This window comes from Lissotriton helveticus, chromosome 5_1 (assembly GCF_964261635.1).
Source record: "Lissotriton helveticus chromosome 5_1, aLisHel1.1, whole genome shotgun sequence".
Taxonomy (NCBI): Eukaryota; Metazoa; Chordata; class Amphibia; order Caudata; family Salamandridae; genus Lissotriton; species Lissotriton helveticus.
This window is the reverse complement of record NC_136065.1, coordinates 445,025,122-445,039,761: the sequence shown is the minus strand read 5'-3', so window position 1 is coordinate 445,039,761 and position 14,640 is coordinate 445,025,122. Positions and strand designations below refer to the sequence as shown.

The 14,640-nt window shown below is 42.7% G+C and overlaps 1 protein-coding gene across 1 annotated transcript in view; it reads right to left on the bottom strand.

Moving 5' to 3' along the window:
- CABCOCO1 (ciliary associated calcium binding coiled-coil 1) overlaps positions 1–14,640 on the bottom strand; it is a 297,442-nt gene that overhangs the window by 13,684 nt on the left and 269,118 nt on the right. Inside the window, exon 7 of the mRNA XM_078642685.1 lies at positions 4,944–5,069. Within this exon, the coding sequence (XP_078498811.1) occupies positions 4,944–5,069 (126 nt within the window). The remainder of the gene's footprint in view (positions 1–4,943; positions 5,070–14,640) is intronic.

The window sequence follows — 14,640 nt, the reverse complement described above, 5'->3', positions numbered from 1 at the left end:
GCACCCCAATGATTCTTCAGCTCAGCACAGCTCTCCCTCGCTACGGTGACACGCATCAAGAAGACCAGAGCAGGACGTCGCTCCTTCTCCTTCCTTGCGGCTAAGGCGTGGAACACCCTCCCACTCCAACTCCGACAGACGCCAACACTCCCCAAGCTCACGGATCGCCATGAATATCCAGGAGCTGCGCCTTACTCCCCAAGCGCCTTGAGACCCTTTCGGGTCAGTAATTAAACTTAACAAACCTATGACTGATTGATTGATTGAAACAAGCATACCGGCCCTTGGAGAGTACTTCGGGACCTACGCCACGACAGTTGGCACTTAGCTGCAGGTCAGCAATGTTAAGGAAAAATCCACCAAGTGTTAGTCCCTTTTCTGGGGCACGCCAAGCCCAGGTCACCACAAGTCTGTGGATAAACCAGTTGCAGACCCTCCTGCCCTATGGATCCCGTATGCCAATATCCCAACGTTGAACCAGCGTAGTATGGTTCCAAATCCAACAGCGTCTCTGACTTCTGAGGCCAGAGCTGAAGAAGGTAAGGATGCCAAAAGCACACAAATTAAGGCAGTAGAAGTGTATCAGCATGTTGTCTACTTTACTGCAGCAAAAGGAGACTACGTCCTGTAGATCCTCTCTCCACCGGTCCCCAACCCCAACTGAGTAAACTGGAGTTGTCAACGATGGAGAAGGAACACAGAACCTGGAGCTCAATACAAGAGGAAACCGTGCACGAGACCAAGCATTACAAATAGCAGGCATGCTGAACATTAGAGGAGATAGACAACAGACTACCACTACAACAGCCCCAGAAGTTACATCCACGAAGGCCTTTGAAGATCCATTCTACCCCGGGAGGTTAGATCATTATCTTTAGTGGGGCCAAGACTCTGCCCCTTGGAATGCAGGTGCCAATTCAACCCCCACGTAACCATCCCAGAAAGGCAGCTCAGAGTCTGAGGTCTGCAGTTTCCCATGTGCCCCTAGTTTATGGCCTTCAATCAGGAATCCACAGATGTAGCTGTTCCCTTGTACCCAGAAGTGAATTGGAGACAGGCCGACAGGCACATAGAGCCACGAGCAACAAAATGACGACTTTCCCAAAGGTGACATTTCCACACACATAATGTCTGGTTCCCTCGCACTACTAGAGAAGATTCGCCATTACGAACTCACTGATATCAAACACGATACTGCTACTATTCTGCCCGTCGGAAATACTGCTCAATGGCCTTTCCCTACATTCCGCCATGCTATTCCAATGTGAGAAGCAGGCCTGTCATACTAAGCACACCACCCAGTACCATTCATGACCTTTGCATGTAACGCACACACGCACATGCCCTACCTCTTCCCAAAATCACACCCTGTCACCAGGGAGAACTCCGATATAGCAAGAGGCATGCAGAACCTTGGCACATAGCTTTTTAAATGCCAACCCAAGTAACAGTAACCTGTGCAAACAAACCCCGCCAGGGAAAACCTGTGGCACAATCGATGAGCAACCTCTCTGGATGCACACCCAATGATGCAGGCCCATGGATGAACATTCTAGATACATGCCCTGGGTATATGCCTTACCATGTCCCATCATGTATGATGAGCGCAGTGCTTTGGCACGGAACTGCAGTGTGAACTGCACTCAATGTTCTAAGGCTAGCATCCAGAGCAGCGGAAAACTAAGAAGGAAAAAAGCAAAACGTCAAGTGAAAGCACCTTAGGATGGGCCATTTCCAACACCTTGCAATTGGTGTTTTCGGTACATATGCCTTCTTAACTGCAGGGGCACAAATGGCTTTCTCATCCATACAGTAACCTTTAAGCCTGTCACTAGGAGTGTGAAGAATCCCCTAATAGGGTTATAACACCGCCAAAAAAGAACAAGGGCCCCTGGACATGGGTAACTCCTTGTGTGCTGATGTACTTTTGAGTGCTCCATAGCACTTTACACACCCTTACCAAGACCCCACTGAACTTCTAAGCAACTGGGTTAGCTGGAAGTGGTGTGATATTCTATAGCGATAGTCACCAAATTGGATTACTTACAGGTTATGACATATCTGTTGTTGCCCTGGAGTTCCTGGCACCTTGATACAGGTTTTACTCAAACTAACCCTCTAGAATGATACCCTTTTGCACTGACCAAGCTCTATCATTTGGAAAGGGAGCCTTTCTGCCCATCTGGTGCATTAGGTCTGAACGACTACCCTCCCTTCAGTGAATTTTCATTTTCCCCGAAACATAAGTATAGATTGAAAATCACCTCCGCTAGCATGCAAGGATAATATGTAGAGGGTAACTTACCAACGCAGTGTGTAGAGTAATATTTTTCTTAAAACTATCTATTTCGAACATTGTTTCCCAAAGGTGTGACCAAGGTATGATTTCATTATCTTGAAAGAATCTGCACTCCTGCTTTCTTTGACAATGTGTGAAAAATAAGCAGTGTTGTATTAGGTGAAATGAGTGTTCTGCTAATGAGTTCTGCCTCCCTGGTTACACAGTTACACTTTGGAATATCAAGGAGGGAATATCACAATACTTTAATATCAAAGCCAAAATATTGAGGAGCAAAATATCCAAAGATAAGTATAGATTTACCATTCTTAAACCTAAATCTAGGTCCCTTGAAAATATATATTTCGTCCAAGTACAAATATGTGGAGTCAGGGCCGGTGCTAGGCATGAGCAGCATGGGCAGATGCCCGGAGTATTGTCCTCAGCCCACCAACATTGACCTTATGCCAGTTTCCCCCTTTATCTGGGCCTTGCACCTTAGCTCCAGCACTGTGAGGCCTGGGGGATGGGCACTTCTCTCTGTTCCTCGAATGCATGTTAGTCCCAGCCTTCTGATACACCTCTGTAAACAATGTGGTGTCCATAGAAATCATTTTTGATTTATATTGTAGAATTATTTGAGAAGAAATTCCGCTTGGGTAGACACTGCTGATCCAGGTTGAATTTTTCTGGATGACATTTTTGAACATGGAGGATGTGTTGCAGTAAAATTTTAAGAACCATGAGAACTATATTTTTTATTTTGGTTTCAAAACATATGTTTTGGGGGTCAAGTAGTCTTATAGAGACAGAAAAAAACTCCTCAGAGCATCCCTTCCATCATTTTCTAAAATGGCAGCTATATTACACGAAGAAGAGACATACATAGAATTGAAACAAATAATATTTTTTAAACCTTTTATGTATACCCCAAACAAAGTTTATGATTTGAATATTAAAAACCGAATTTTTTTAGCACGTCTTACAAGTAAATGTACGGGTAAATTCTGTAGGTTTTAGCACCCCAGCAATATATTCCCTACCAAATTCACACGGATTGTTCTCTACATAAGCATTATCCAAAACATTTACACATCTTCTCTTCAAGTAGAATGCCGTTTTTAATGTGCCCACGCACAGAATATGACTTTGGTGGAAGGTCACTTAGCAGAACTGATCTCTTCAACTCACTGTACTGAAGATCGTCAAATGTATGACAGTCAAAACTCATTTTTAGCCTACTTTCGGCTTGTTTTGCGCTATATAAATACCGCATATACATATACGTATCTAATGTACTAATCTGGAAAAATGTTTTTTACATTTGATTGAACGTATAAGTTATGACTAATATAATGTATTTTTATTTAATTGGGTCCTCACACATTTCCTTTCTGCCCTAGAATCGGCAATGTGTGGAGTTTTGTAAAGAAAATCTACACATCCTGGTTAAGACTTTTCCCTACAATACTAAGATATAACAATCCACACCTAGCGACCAGTTTAATAATATTTTTATTATAACACGGGGATTGAATTTTAAGTTCTATTGTCAGCTCTGTTTCATAGGAGAAATATGTATTTTCAAAGTTTTTAACAGTTGCTTAGTTCGTACGTCTTCGAGCTCACACTGCCATTTTCCCTCCCTAACTGCTGGAACTGTTGTTTAATCTGGCCCGGAGCAGCGTTGCTTGGTCTTTGATAAACTAGATATTAATTACTGCCATAACTCTTTTCCAAGCGGGAGAGCGAGCATTCTAGGAGGTTGCAAAAACCCTTCTCCGCACGCAGCAACATAACCCTGTCGACAACGATCAATATAACATTTAATCTGAGCGAATATGTTTTCTTCAGTGTGTAGGGAATATTTGGTCTAGTACTAAATGTGATTTTAGCATTATAAAATTTTCATTCTTTTTTTTCCTTTTTCTACAGTCGTGAAAAGTATGTTCCCTATAGCTCCTACAACATAAACATGCATTTCTGGCCTTTGGCCAGGAGTAGCCAGAAAGACTATTTCAGGAAATAGAGTCAAGTTCCCACAATGGGTATGTGTGTCCACAAGATCCATTTTAAAGTGTTCTCCATTTTATCTCGGGTCTCATCTAAAACATTTCAGAGTTTGAAACTCAGGAATCCCGCTCTCACACGCTAAGCACACACGCTCTCTCTCTCTCACTTGCTGGTACAGTGAGCTTGAACAATGAGCAGGTTAGGCATTTAAGGCCGCAGGCAGATGGTTTTCATAACCCTATATGAAAACTATTGCAACAGTCACACTGCGGCATGCAGCCCGCGCTGTCTAACACTATGAATAAACGAAACTGACATTTATTAGGTAGATAACCCCCCAAGTGCTAAAACTGTTTTATAAACAAGAACTTGACTGTGCACGAACTGAACACAAATCTGAAAATACAATTTTATAACTGTTGCATTTCCAAATTTGAATGTAAAATGATTGTGAATAGATATAGATTTTAAAAAGTGCAAACACTTGGATCTTAAGATAAAGTAATGAAAAAATTGTCACTCAAATTTTTTTTTTAGCATGCTTTAAACGAAGGAAAGTTCGAGCTGGTAAAAATGCGTCCCTAGTTAAAATACTTGCAACCAACACATTATCATTATGTGAATGAATTGTATAATCTACTACCCAAATTACCTCAAGATTCCCAATAACTTCCTTTGTCACTTGGCCCAGGGCCGACTTTACATCTTCGAGTGTGAATCCAGCAAGAGGATCAATTTCTTCAGCTGCTTTTTGAGTTGCTACATATTTATGACTTTCCTAAGAACAGAAATCAAACACAGCAAAAACAGCATTATTGTTTAACATTATTTATGAGGTGTCCTCCTGGAAATAATGCTGTAGACATTTTCTGTTAACCATATTGGTGTGAATGAAACAGAAGCACAAATATAGTTCCGTAACATTTCTGAATAGGTAAATGATGATAACCTGTTCAAAAGTAAACATCAGAACAGCAGTACCTACAGAGTAAAGAATGGGCCATGCCAACTTGGCACTAAGCACTACATTAGGAATTTGGACATGAGCTGTATGCAAAAGAGCTCCCCACAGTAACCACAGGGCATGGGGCCTGAAATTAGGTCCATTGTCTTTAGCCATGCTCGGTAACAATCAAACATAGGTGTTTCAATCAGTGTTTAGGAAATGTTACTTAAAACAGATGACTAAAAGGTGTAGGAGTCACATGTAATCCATACTGGTGGACAGTATAGTTTAATTGTGCTTGGTCTGTAGAAGCACACACTCAGAATTTAAACACTGTGATTGGGGGTTCTCTTTAGTAATGAGAAAGGATTTCTATCCAAATGAACCCTTCTTCCAACATTAGGATAATGAAAGAATGGAGAAAAAATCATAACGCTCTAATCTATACCTTGCAGTTTGCATGCAGCTCTTTGATGGCAGTTAATAGCTCACTGTTCTATGTTAAGATTATAAGGTATAAACTGCAAGTAACAAAAGGATCTCTCTGACAAAAGCAGTAACCCACTGAAATATTTACATTATATGCACGTAGTGATCTGAATGGTGCACGGTCTTTGCAGCAGGCATATTAACCCTATGGGCTACCTTACCATTAGTCAAAACTTCCACTAGACAAACCTCCAATCTCTCTCTAGGAAAAACAATAATCACTGGAGTTATCTTGACATTTATATTGTTGCCTGGAAATTCTAGAGGGCCGGAACGAGGCAGCAGGTGCTTTTCAAACCATAAAAAACTTGCAAACATTGCGCCCCACCTGAAGTCAGCGCCCAGTGTGGTCGCAACTATCGCACCGCCCTAGAGCTGACCCTAGCAGTAGTTACAGGCAGCCGCGGTCGGTAGTGGGAGTTCCTGCCGGGTGGTGGCATGGGGAGGGGCAGGGTGGGGGGTAGTAATCTATGGATTACGAAGCTTTACAGGTAAGTAAACATATAAATAAATAAAACGAATTTCGATGCGTGCACTGCATCGCATTTGGGGATGCAGTGCATTCAACAAAATTTGTTTTTTATTTATTTATATGTTTACTTACCTGTAAAGCTCCGTAATCCATAGATTACTACCCCCCACCCTGCCCCTCCCCCTCCCTACGTCACCACCCGGCAGGTACTCCAACTACCGACTGCAGCTGGTTACAGGGTAGACTCTGCAAGTGCTGAAATAGAACATGACTCTCGGTTCTGCTCTGTGCAAAGTCACCTTGCTAAGTTTACTAACTGAGTACAGCCTGCGGCCATGCTCAGTGAGCACTGAGCACAGAGGCACTGCTTTGTGCAGACACGCATTAAGTACCCATAAGCCATAGCCTGAAACAATGTCTTGCAGGATGTGCACAAGGGGCATGGCAGAAGGGTGTAACCTGAAGCCATGCCCTGTAGGTAGTGACTACAGGTCACAGTTTTGAGTTATTCCTTGACCTTGGTACTCCTACCTATTCTCATTTTTCACCATGCTCGGAAAATCGGAAAATATTTTTTGCTGTGTTTTAGCATGGTTGGTAAAATATGTTCTCTTATTTTAAACAAGGTTGTTCATCACCACTGCAGGCACTCCCAGACCACCTGCTGTTAGGTGGTTGTGGCTAGCATGCTATTCTTATGGGTCTCTCCCAACATTGTTTTCATATCAAGATTCAGAAATCCAAGATGGCTGCTGGAGCAAAAATGTTCAGCTTCTCTCAGCCAATTACATACGTATATCAGATTAAAATGTGAGTTCTGAAAGCATTCGCAACCCAAACTGCCGATGTATGAAACTTTTTTTAAGTTATGTGTTGAACCGTCAAGCATTTGTATTTCTATGATTGTTGATCACTTTACAAACTTCTGACCAATCTGCACAGAACGTTTCATGAATGATCCTTTGTGGGTTGTGTGTATGTATTTATTGGAAACAGTTTCTGTAGATTTGTCACATTGGACCAAAATTATGAGGATTCCAGAAAAGGCTTTTCCTATGGGCTAATTGATTAAGCAACAACTACAGAATCACTTTTGCAGTCTCTGTAATAAACCTAAGCGCTGTGATCCAATCACTGCCAACTGCACTTTGAAGAGAACAGCTTTCCCAAGCGAATTACCCCAAAATAAATATGTAATATAAAAAACTGGAGAATGGGTAACGTAATATGGTCCTATATTGCCTTCTAGGGGCTCTTGTGACATTTACAAACAACTCGGCCTTCTGCCCTATGGTTTATGATACCACCAGAACCCCTAAATACAATATTGCACCATATTGTGTAGTTGCTGACTAATGTTCAATGTGTATTACAGGGCTAAACTTTTTATTAAATGTTTGCCAGCGATTTCAAAGCTCATATTTCGAAGAAAAGAGCTGTTCACTGTAAATTATTTTCCATACTTTGCTGGGCTGAATTTCTTGGCAGGATATTTAGGTTCCTTTAACAAAAAAAAAATTATGAATGATTAACACAGCATTTCATCTTCGTTTCAGTGCTTGTAAAAAAACACTTTCGTAATGACAGTGCTGTGAACCAGTGACGGTTCCTGGAGGGAGTGCTGCGGGGCGGGGGAGGGGCAAGGTGGCAAGGTGGTGGTTAGTAAACTCCGGCATACAGCCGTACGGAGTTAGGTAAATAAATAAAGCAAATTAAATTGCGCGTGATGCAACTGTAGGAGAGTAGGGTCTGCTTCCTATGGTCAGCCCCACTTTTTGCTGTGATTTTCTGTTTTTTTTACTTTAGACTGGCTGTGGTCCTGCTAATCAGGACCACAGCCTAGCTGTTCTCTCTCTAAATTGATACCATGTCTTCAGGTACATACCAGATTGGGTATTGGGTCACCTCTGTGAGTCCATGTATAGTGTACCATAGGTACCCAGGGCATAGGTGCATCCAAGGCCTACCAGGGGCTGCAGCATGTATTATGCCACCCCTGGTTGGCCATCCAAACTGACACCACAGGTCTGTTCTCACAGCCTGGGTAAGGTGGTGTAATCACCCCTTACTTAGATATAGTATACCTATATCTACATATATATATATATATAGACACATATGCACCTACGAGTCACTCCTATGGCAGACCTCTACAATCCTGGAGGCAGAGTGCTTGTTTTTATGTGAGAGGGTGCCCTAGCATGAGCTGAGCCCCTCTGCAGCTTTCGGAACCATCTCCTTATAGCGGTTCTATGATATAGCTATTCCATATACTCTTAAGTACATTATAATCCTCGCCGTTAATGCTAACTTTGGTTTGGCTTTATCAAAACATGTCGTGTAAGGTGTCAAACACTTTGGAATACTACATCCCCAGCCCGTCCTGGTTAAAGTTAAACAGATGCTAAGCATCACAAAATGGATGCTGCTGCCACAGACACAAGTCTGACCTCCTGCTGCTGGACGAAACTCCGGCAGGGGAGGCCTGGACAATAGGTTTCCTGTCCAGGGAGGTGCTTGCACCTACCCAGACAGGCTGTAGTGTATTGGGGCAGGGAGGGCTGCATTCAGCAAATGCTTTTCCAGACACTGCCTGGGGCACACAAGGTGTTCCATGCATAGCCCGGTTCAAACCAGTTGCTGGGGCACTCAGCCCTAGCTCTGGCACAAAACTGGACAAAGGGAAAGGGGTGTAACCACCCCCTTCCCAGGTCCACTCATAGGAGGGACCTGCCAGGTAGTCCAACCCCTGAACTTAGTATAAGTATAGGAGCTGTGTCCCTAGGACTTTGGATTACCCTGGATGAATCTTTGAAAGACATATCCTGGACCTTCAACATTCCATTTCAACTGGAAGACAGAATACATCTCCCTTGTGGTCAAGGAGTGACCACCCTGTGCAAACAGGCACCAACAGCAACTTTGCTGGTCTGCATTTTCAAGGCTCCCGCCGGATCCCACAGAATCTGCTACACAGGACATGGACTTCCAGACTACTCTGACCTCGATCCACACCCACAGCAAAGCTGAGACCCATGGCGGACACTAGAGACGTGGGATCGGAACTCCTGGACATCCTGCATTTTGCTAACTGCATCAACTCCTGAGGTAACTCGCAGTTGTGCATTGGGGTACGAGAAGCCCCAGACCCGAGCATCATTTGCATCGAAGCTCAGGCCTCCACACTCCACGAGTGTCCCGTGGGGCCTGCTCTTGCATTTCAGCTTGACGCGTCTTCCCAGTTCCTAGTCCATTGGCTAGTGAGCACCCTGAAGACTTTTCTTTACATCTAACTTGCTTTCCTGGTTGCTCCAGCTTGCTCCAGCTTCCCTGCAAAGGAGAAGTGCCGCAGACCTTGCTGGTTTGCACCGAAGCCAATCTTCATCTCATGCGTGGATTGCGTTTGCCAATGCTTGTTGGGTCCAATCCGGATACCAACACCGCAGTCAACTAGATCCTTTAAGGGACAGCTTGAATCCAGCTCCTGGTTGTCGTCAACACCTCCTGGAACTCGTGGCTGCAGAGACAAGCTTCACCTCTTCAACTTGAAATCACTCTACATCGCCTGGTTCCTTCCTGGTTCCTTCCTGGTCACTGGCAAGTGACCCAGACTCTGTCCGTTCTACTTTCAGGTTCTTCAGATCTTCGATCCACCCTTGGATCCACCCGGACACTTTTCCTCTGGTCGCCTGCAGCACTTCTTTGCAGATCTCCATAGAAAACGACGACGAAACCCGACACCAAAGGGCACCTATGCACCCGGCTTCCCTGGGTGAGGTAACACGATAACTCTGGTGCTCCCGTGGGTCTTGACTCTCGAAGTGTCCTAGTCTAAAGGAGTTTCATCATAGTCCATCTGGAAGTGTCCTTTAATTGTAATTTTGTAACTTCTTTGTTTCCCATGGAAAGTCTATGGTAACTCGTGCCTGTGTTTAGACACTGCATGCGTCTCCCGTGGGCCTCCTAATTCCTAACCTTTGGTTGTTTAGTATAGCCCCAGCAATTCCCAAGTCTCTAGGCCTACTTTCTATTCCAGACGTGGTTCTTATACCACTATTTTAGTATATGGTTTGTGAGGCCCCGTGGGCAACTCGTATACTGTGCAATTTATCATATGATAATTAAGTAACTTGTATTGTACTTTTACCTCTGACCTCATAAAGAGTGCAGAGAGGTTGTGTTTAGAATAAATACATATATATTTGATATATACCTTGTGTGGTGTCCTTTCATTTGGTACTCAAGGGATTATAATTGGTAAAACAACTTGCTTAACATCGCCTAAGGAGTCGTAGCCTGATGACTGCTGGTCCATGCTACCACTAGGATAGCTTTCTATAAGGTTGACTTTACAACCATCATCAATAAGGGTTGATTAGACTGGTGCAAGGTGCCCACTAGAACTAGTGGACATCATATGCCAGGCTAACTTCTCACAGCAACGCCAAATTGCGTAGGCCGTATTCTGGAGTTTACTACCCGCCCCCACCCTACCCCTCACCTGCCCTACAGCACTCCCTCCAGGAGCCGCCTCTGGTGCTGTCCTCACCAAATTATTCTGTAGCATTAAACGTGGTCAATCCTATAACCCTTAGAACCAGGGTAGTATTAACAAATCGAACAGTAGGTTCAGTCGGGGAAGGAAAAAGAGCCAAAGGTTAGTGAAAGGTATAGATAAATACAGATGATTAAATAACACAATAAATATCCACAGCCAGAAAAATTCTTTTTCCAAGGGGTGCAGCGTCATTCTCTGCCCATTCCTGCTCAGAGGGTTAGACCACTAAGGGATCCCCCAAGCCCTTGTTTCCTTCTAGCTGACGGTACCAACTGCATTCTTTCATGTCTGGACACGCAGTTTCCAGTTAATTTAGGTCCATTGCTGGTGCTTTCCTTTAACCTCACCCTGTTGTTGGATTGTACAGTTTTTCTAAAATGCCAGGTAAGTTTTCTCATGTGTTTTACTCTGTGTTGTCCTAGGTAATTGAATCAGCTTTTGAGTTTTATTTCACCCTAATGCTCCATATTGTGATGTTTATTTAGACACTCCTCCTTGTCTGTGATGGTGAGTCTTTTGCCATTGTTTTGCCGCCATCCTCAGGTAGTTTTGTTTTGCCTGTTCTAGTTTCTCGATTTGGTTTGAAGTTGTTGTTGGCTCACCCATGTTTCAATTCCCTAAACCCCTATAGGTGTTGTCTGTGTCTCTGGCCGGGATTTTCTCCGTACATCTAATTGTGTGTATTTTACCAGAAATCTCTAGGTAAGCATTATATTGGGCTGGTTATTGTGTCTGTAAGCTCTGTCTGTTTTTCTTGTACAGTGACTTGACTTTTCTTTCACTTTTCTTTTGTTGGTTGCTCTTTCTAAAATGTATTTTGACACTCTGTCCTGATGAAGTCCATAGTCAAGTTAACCATTGGGGCTGAAACGCCACCAACATTTTTTAAGATAGACTGCCTTAGTTAATTGAATACCTATCTCTCAGACTTGAACACCTTCAGTTGCTTGATAGATCTTTCTGCATGAATTGTTTCTTTAATGCAGTCTATTATTTTTGTTTTTCACGTTTTTCTTAATTTGTGCACCAGAAGTTTCATGAATCCTCCACTGCGTCGTCACTCTTTGCACTGCACCATTGTTACTTATTGTGAGTGTTTTTTAAAAGTTTATATTTATTCACTCATTTTTTATGATTGTGACTCATACCTTTCAATTTATTCATACACTCTTTCTGCTATAGACATTGTCTTCTTTAATCATTTGTATTTATGTATACATTGGATTACCTTTGCTCTTTTTCCTCCCTGAGTGACCCTCCTGCTTGATATGTTCAAAAAATTAATCAGCACACCTGACAATTTCACCCTTGCAAGCCCTTCCTTGATAAACGCATCTACCAATGAAACCTCACCTGTGTGTGACAATAAACATTGTAAACCCAGAGTCCTGTTGCAAAAAGTTATACTGTACCCTTTTTAGAATATGTTTATAATTTCCTTACAATGCTGCCTTGCTTGTAAAATTTGACTTAAAATAATGCACTTTGCTGCATGAAAACTGTGAGAGGATTATTAGTTGGGGTGGAAGGTCGTTCCCCACATGTAATATTATCACTATCCCTGTTAGGTTCAGTAAAGCTTTCAGTAATTTAAACCTGAGCTGAACCCCTGGTAGCCATGGCACAGAGAAGATGAGCTTAACTTAAGGAAATGTGTAAAGCTTTTAAAAGAACCAATAAGACAAAAGCACACCAAAATAATAATGTCATGCAAATTTATAACAATAGAAAATAATGACACCAAAATGAAAAAAATCCAATATGGGTAACCAGCAAGATGAATTTTTAAATTTGTAAATGAAAGTAGCATCAAAAAGTGTTAAGTGCCAACTACCGTTATCCGGTTGCATTTGACCAGGTATGAGTCAGAAAAAAACTGTGCTGCGCAGTTTTTCCTCGCGAATGTTAAGTTGACGTTTGTGAGCGAGGGAAATCCTACTCCAGACCACCTGCCGGTGAGATTTCTCACCATGGACTGTCCCGGATGGCTGCTATCGCTCGCCTTGAGAAACCTTCCATTCATGTTGAGGAAGCTGCTGTACGAGTAGAGCATCTACTCGAGTGGCAGAAAGAAGCAGGGCCCGCTTGCACTGTGCATGGTGCCATTCGCGCTGATTTTCCGGCATGGGACAAACACCCAGCACTAAAAATCAGTGCGAAAGTTGTGACCGAAGGCAGTCTGCCACTTGCAGAACTCCACTTAGTGCGGCAGAGGTTTTGGTCACTTCTCTGAGTTCCACATCAGAACTCTGCGAACTCCACCCACGCCTATTTTAAACGTCATAAAAAATGATTATCTTACAGAATATTGAGTTTTAAGTGCCCCTACCAATCTGCACTCCTCTCCCTTCCTTCTGCTTCTTAAGCCCCCTCCGGCCCTGCTTCACATATAATATATTTTAACCAGCATGATTGTTGGGAACATTTGGATATTCTCCCTCTCAATATTACTGACCAAGCTACGTCACTGGTGGACATTAAAAACAGGTTCTGGTGGCAGCTTCTCTCCCACCGGGATTGATATGCCTGGTTGACTAGAGGTACAAAGGATAGGGTAGGGCCATGTATTCGTTACTCCAGCCTGAGGCCTCTTCGAAGTTAATTAAGTTCCTTGGCGCTGCGCATATGGACATCTTGTTAGATGAAGAGAATGCCTCCCCACACCTAAGGCCCTTGTATCTACTCTGGAAGCAAGTTTAGACCTTATCATAGGGGCTATTCAGCTCGTGATGACAGTTGGAAGTGCATGCAAATGGGCTTCTAGAAGCATTAGGTAGGGAAAAGGTGACTTTAACAATGATCGTGGCTTGTAATAAATATTTTAGGAAATACAAAAATTCATGTTGCAGAGATATTATTATTTAATTTTAATATTATATCCCAATGCTTTCCTAAGTAACAGTTAACTTTTCTAGAATGAAAATAGCTTTTGGGGCCTTGTCACTGTAAGGAAATGTTTTACACTAAATTTATACATGACCTACTTTAAAATACTATGCGCCCTGCCTTGTTGGGTATTTCAGCCTATTAGGGGTGGCTTACTAATATTAAGGGGCTATTATGACAGGTCGACTATGCAGTTTTAAAACTGCACAGACAGGCTACAGTCGTAGGCCTGTAGTCATATTTTGCCCTGTCACTCTAGTGGTGGCACAATGTTTTCTGCAGTCCACTAGTGACATTTAACTTTCAAGCACTGGGTACACTGTCTATTAGGGACTTACAGGTAAGGCAAGTATTCCAATTAGGAGTACAACCAATTTCAAAATGTTTTAGGGGTCAGGGATACAAAAAAAAAGCTAAACAAAATTACACCAAATTTGGCATGAAAGTATAACTTAAGTCACGTACGTGTCTGCTTAGCGTGACTTAAATCTGTAGTTTTTAAAAGAATTTAGCGATTAATTTTTTGTGCAGTGAACACTATGGGGTTAAAAGTATATACATATCTGAACCTTTAATCCATGGAGATCTGAGAATTGGGGTTCTCGGAACTTCTACAGATTCAAATGAAAAATATTCTAGTCTAATTGGATAATGGAGTTTTTTCTCCCTATGTCCATTTCATGTCCGGGAACCTAAAGTCGAATGCAAATTGAAAACTCTAAGGTTGCCTAGCTGCACCTTTCTTGCAGCCTATTTTACATGACACAAAGACTCAGTCCTGAAAAAACTTGAAAATAGCCGAAAGGGGTCAGAAGTAATATCCGTTGGAAATCTGAGCCAGATGGGGCCCAATAGCTTCCCCACTCCAGTCAGCAAAAACTTGATTTTACCCCATGATTTTGAGACAAGAGAGTGTCCCCACCCAAGGTCTGCAAACTGGGGAAGGGTCTGTAAACCCAAGGCAGTGGCTCCTAGACACTTGTTGGACCTGCTGCTCG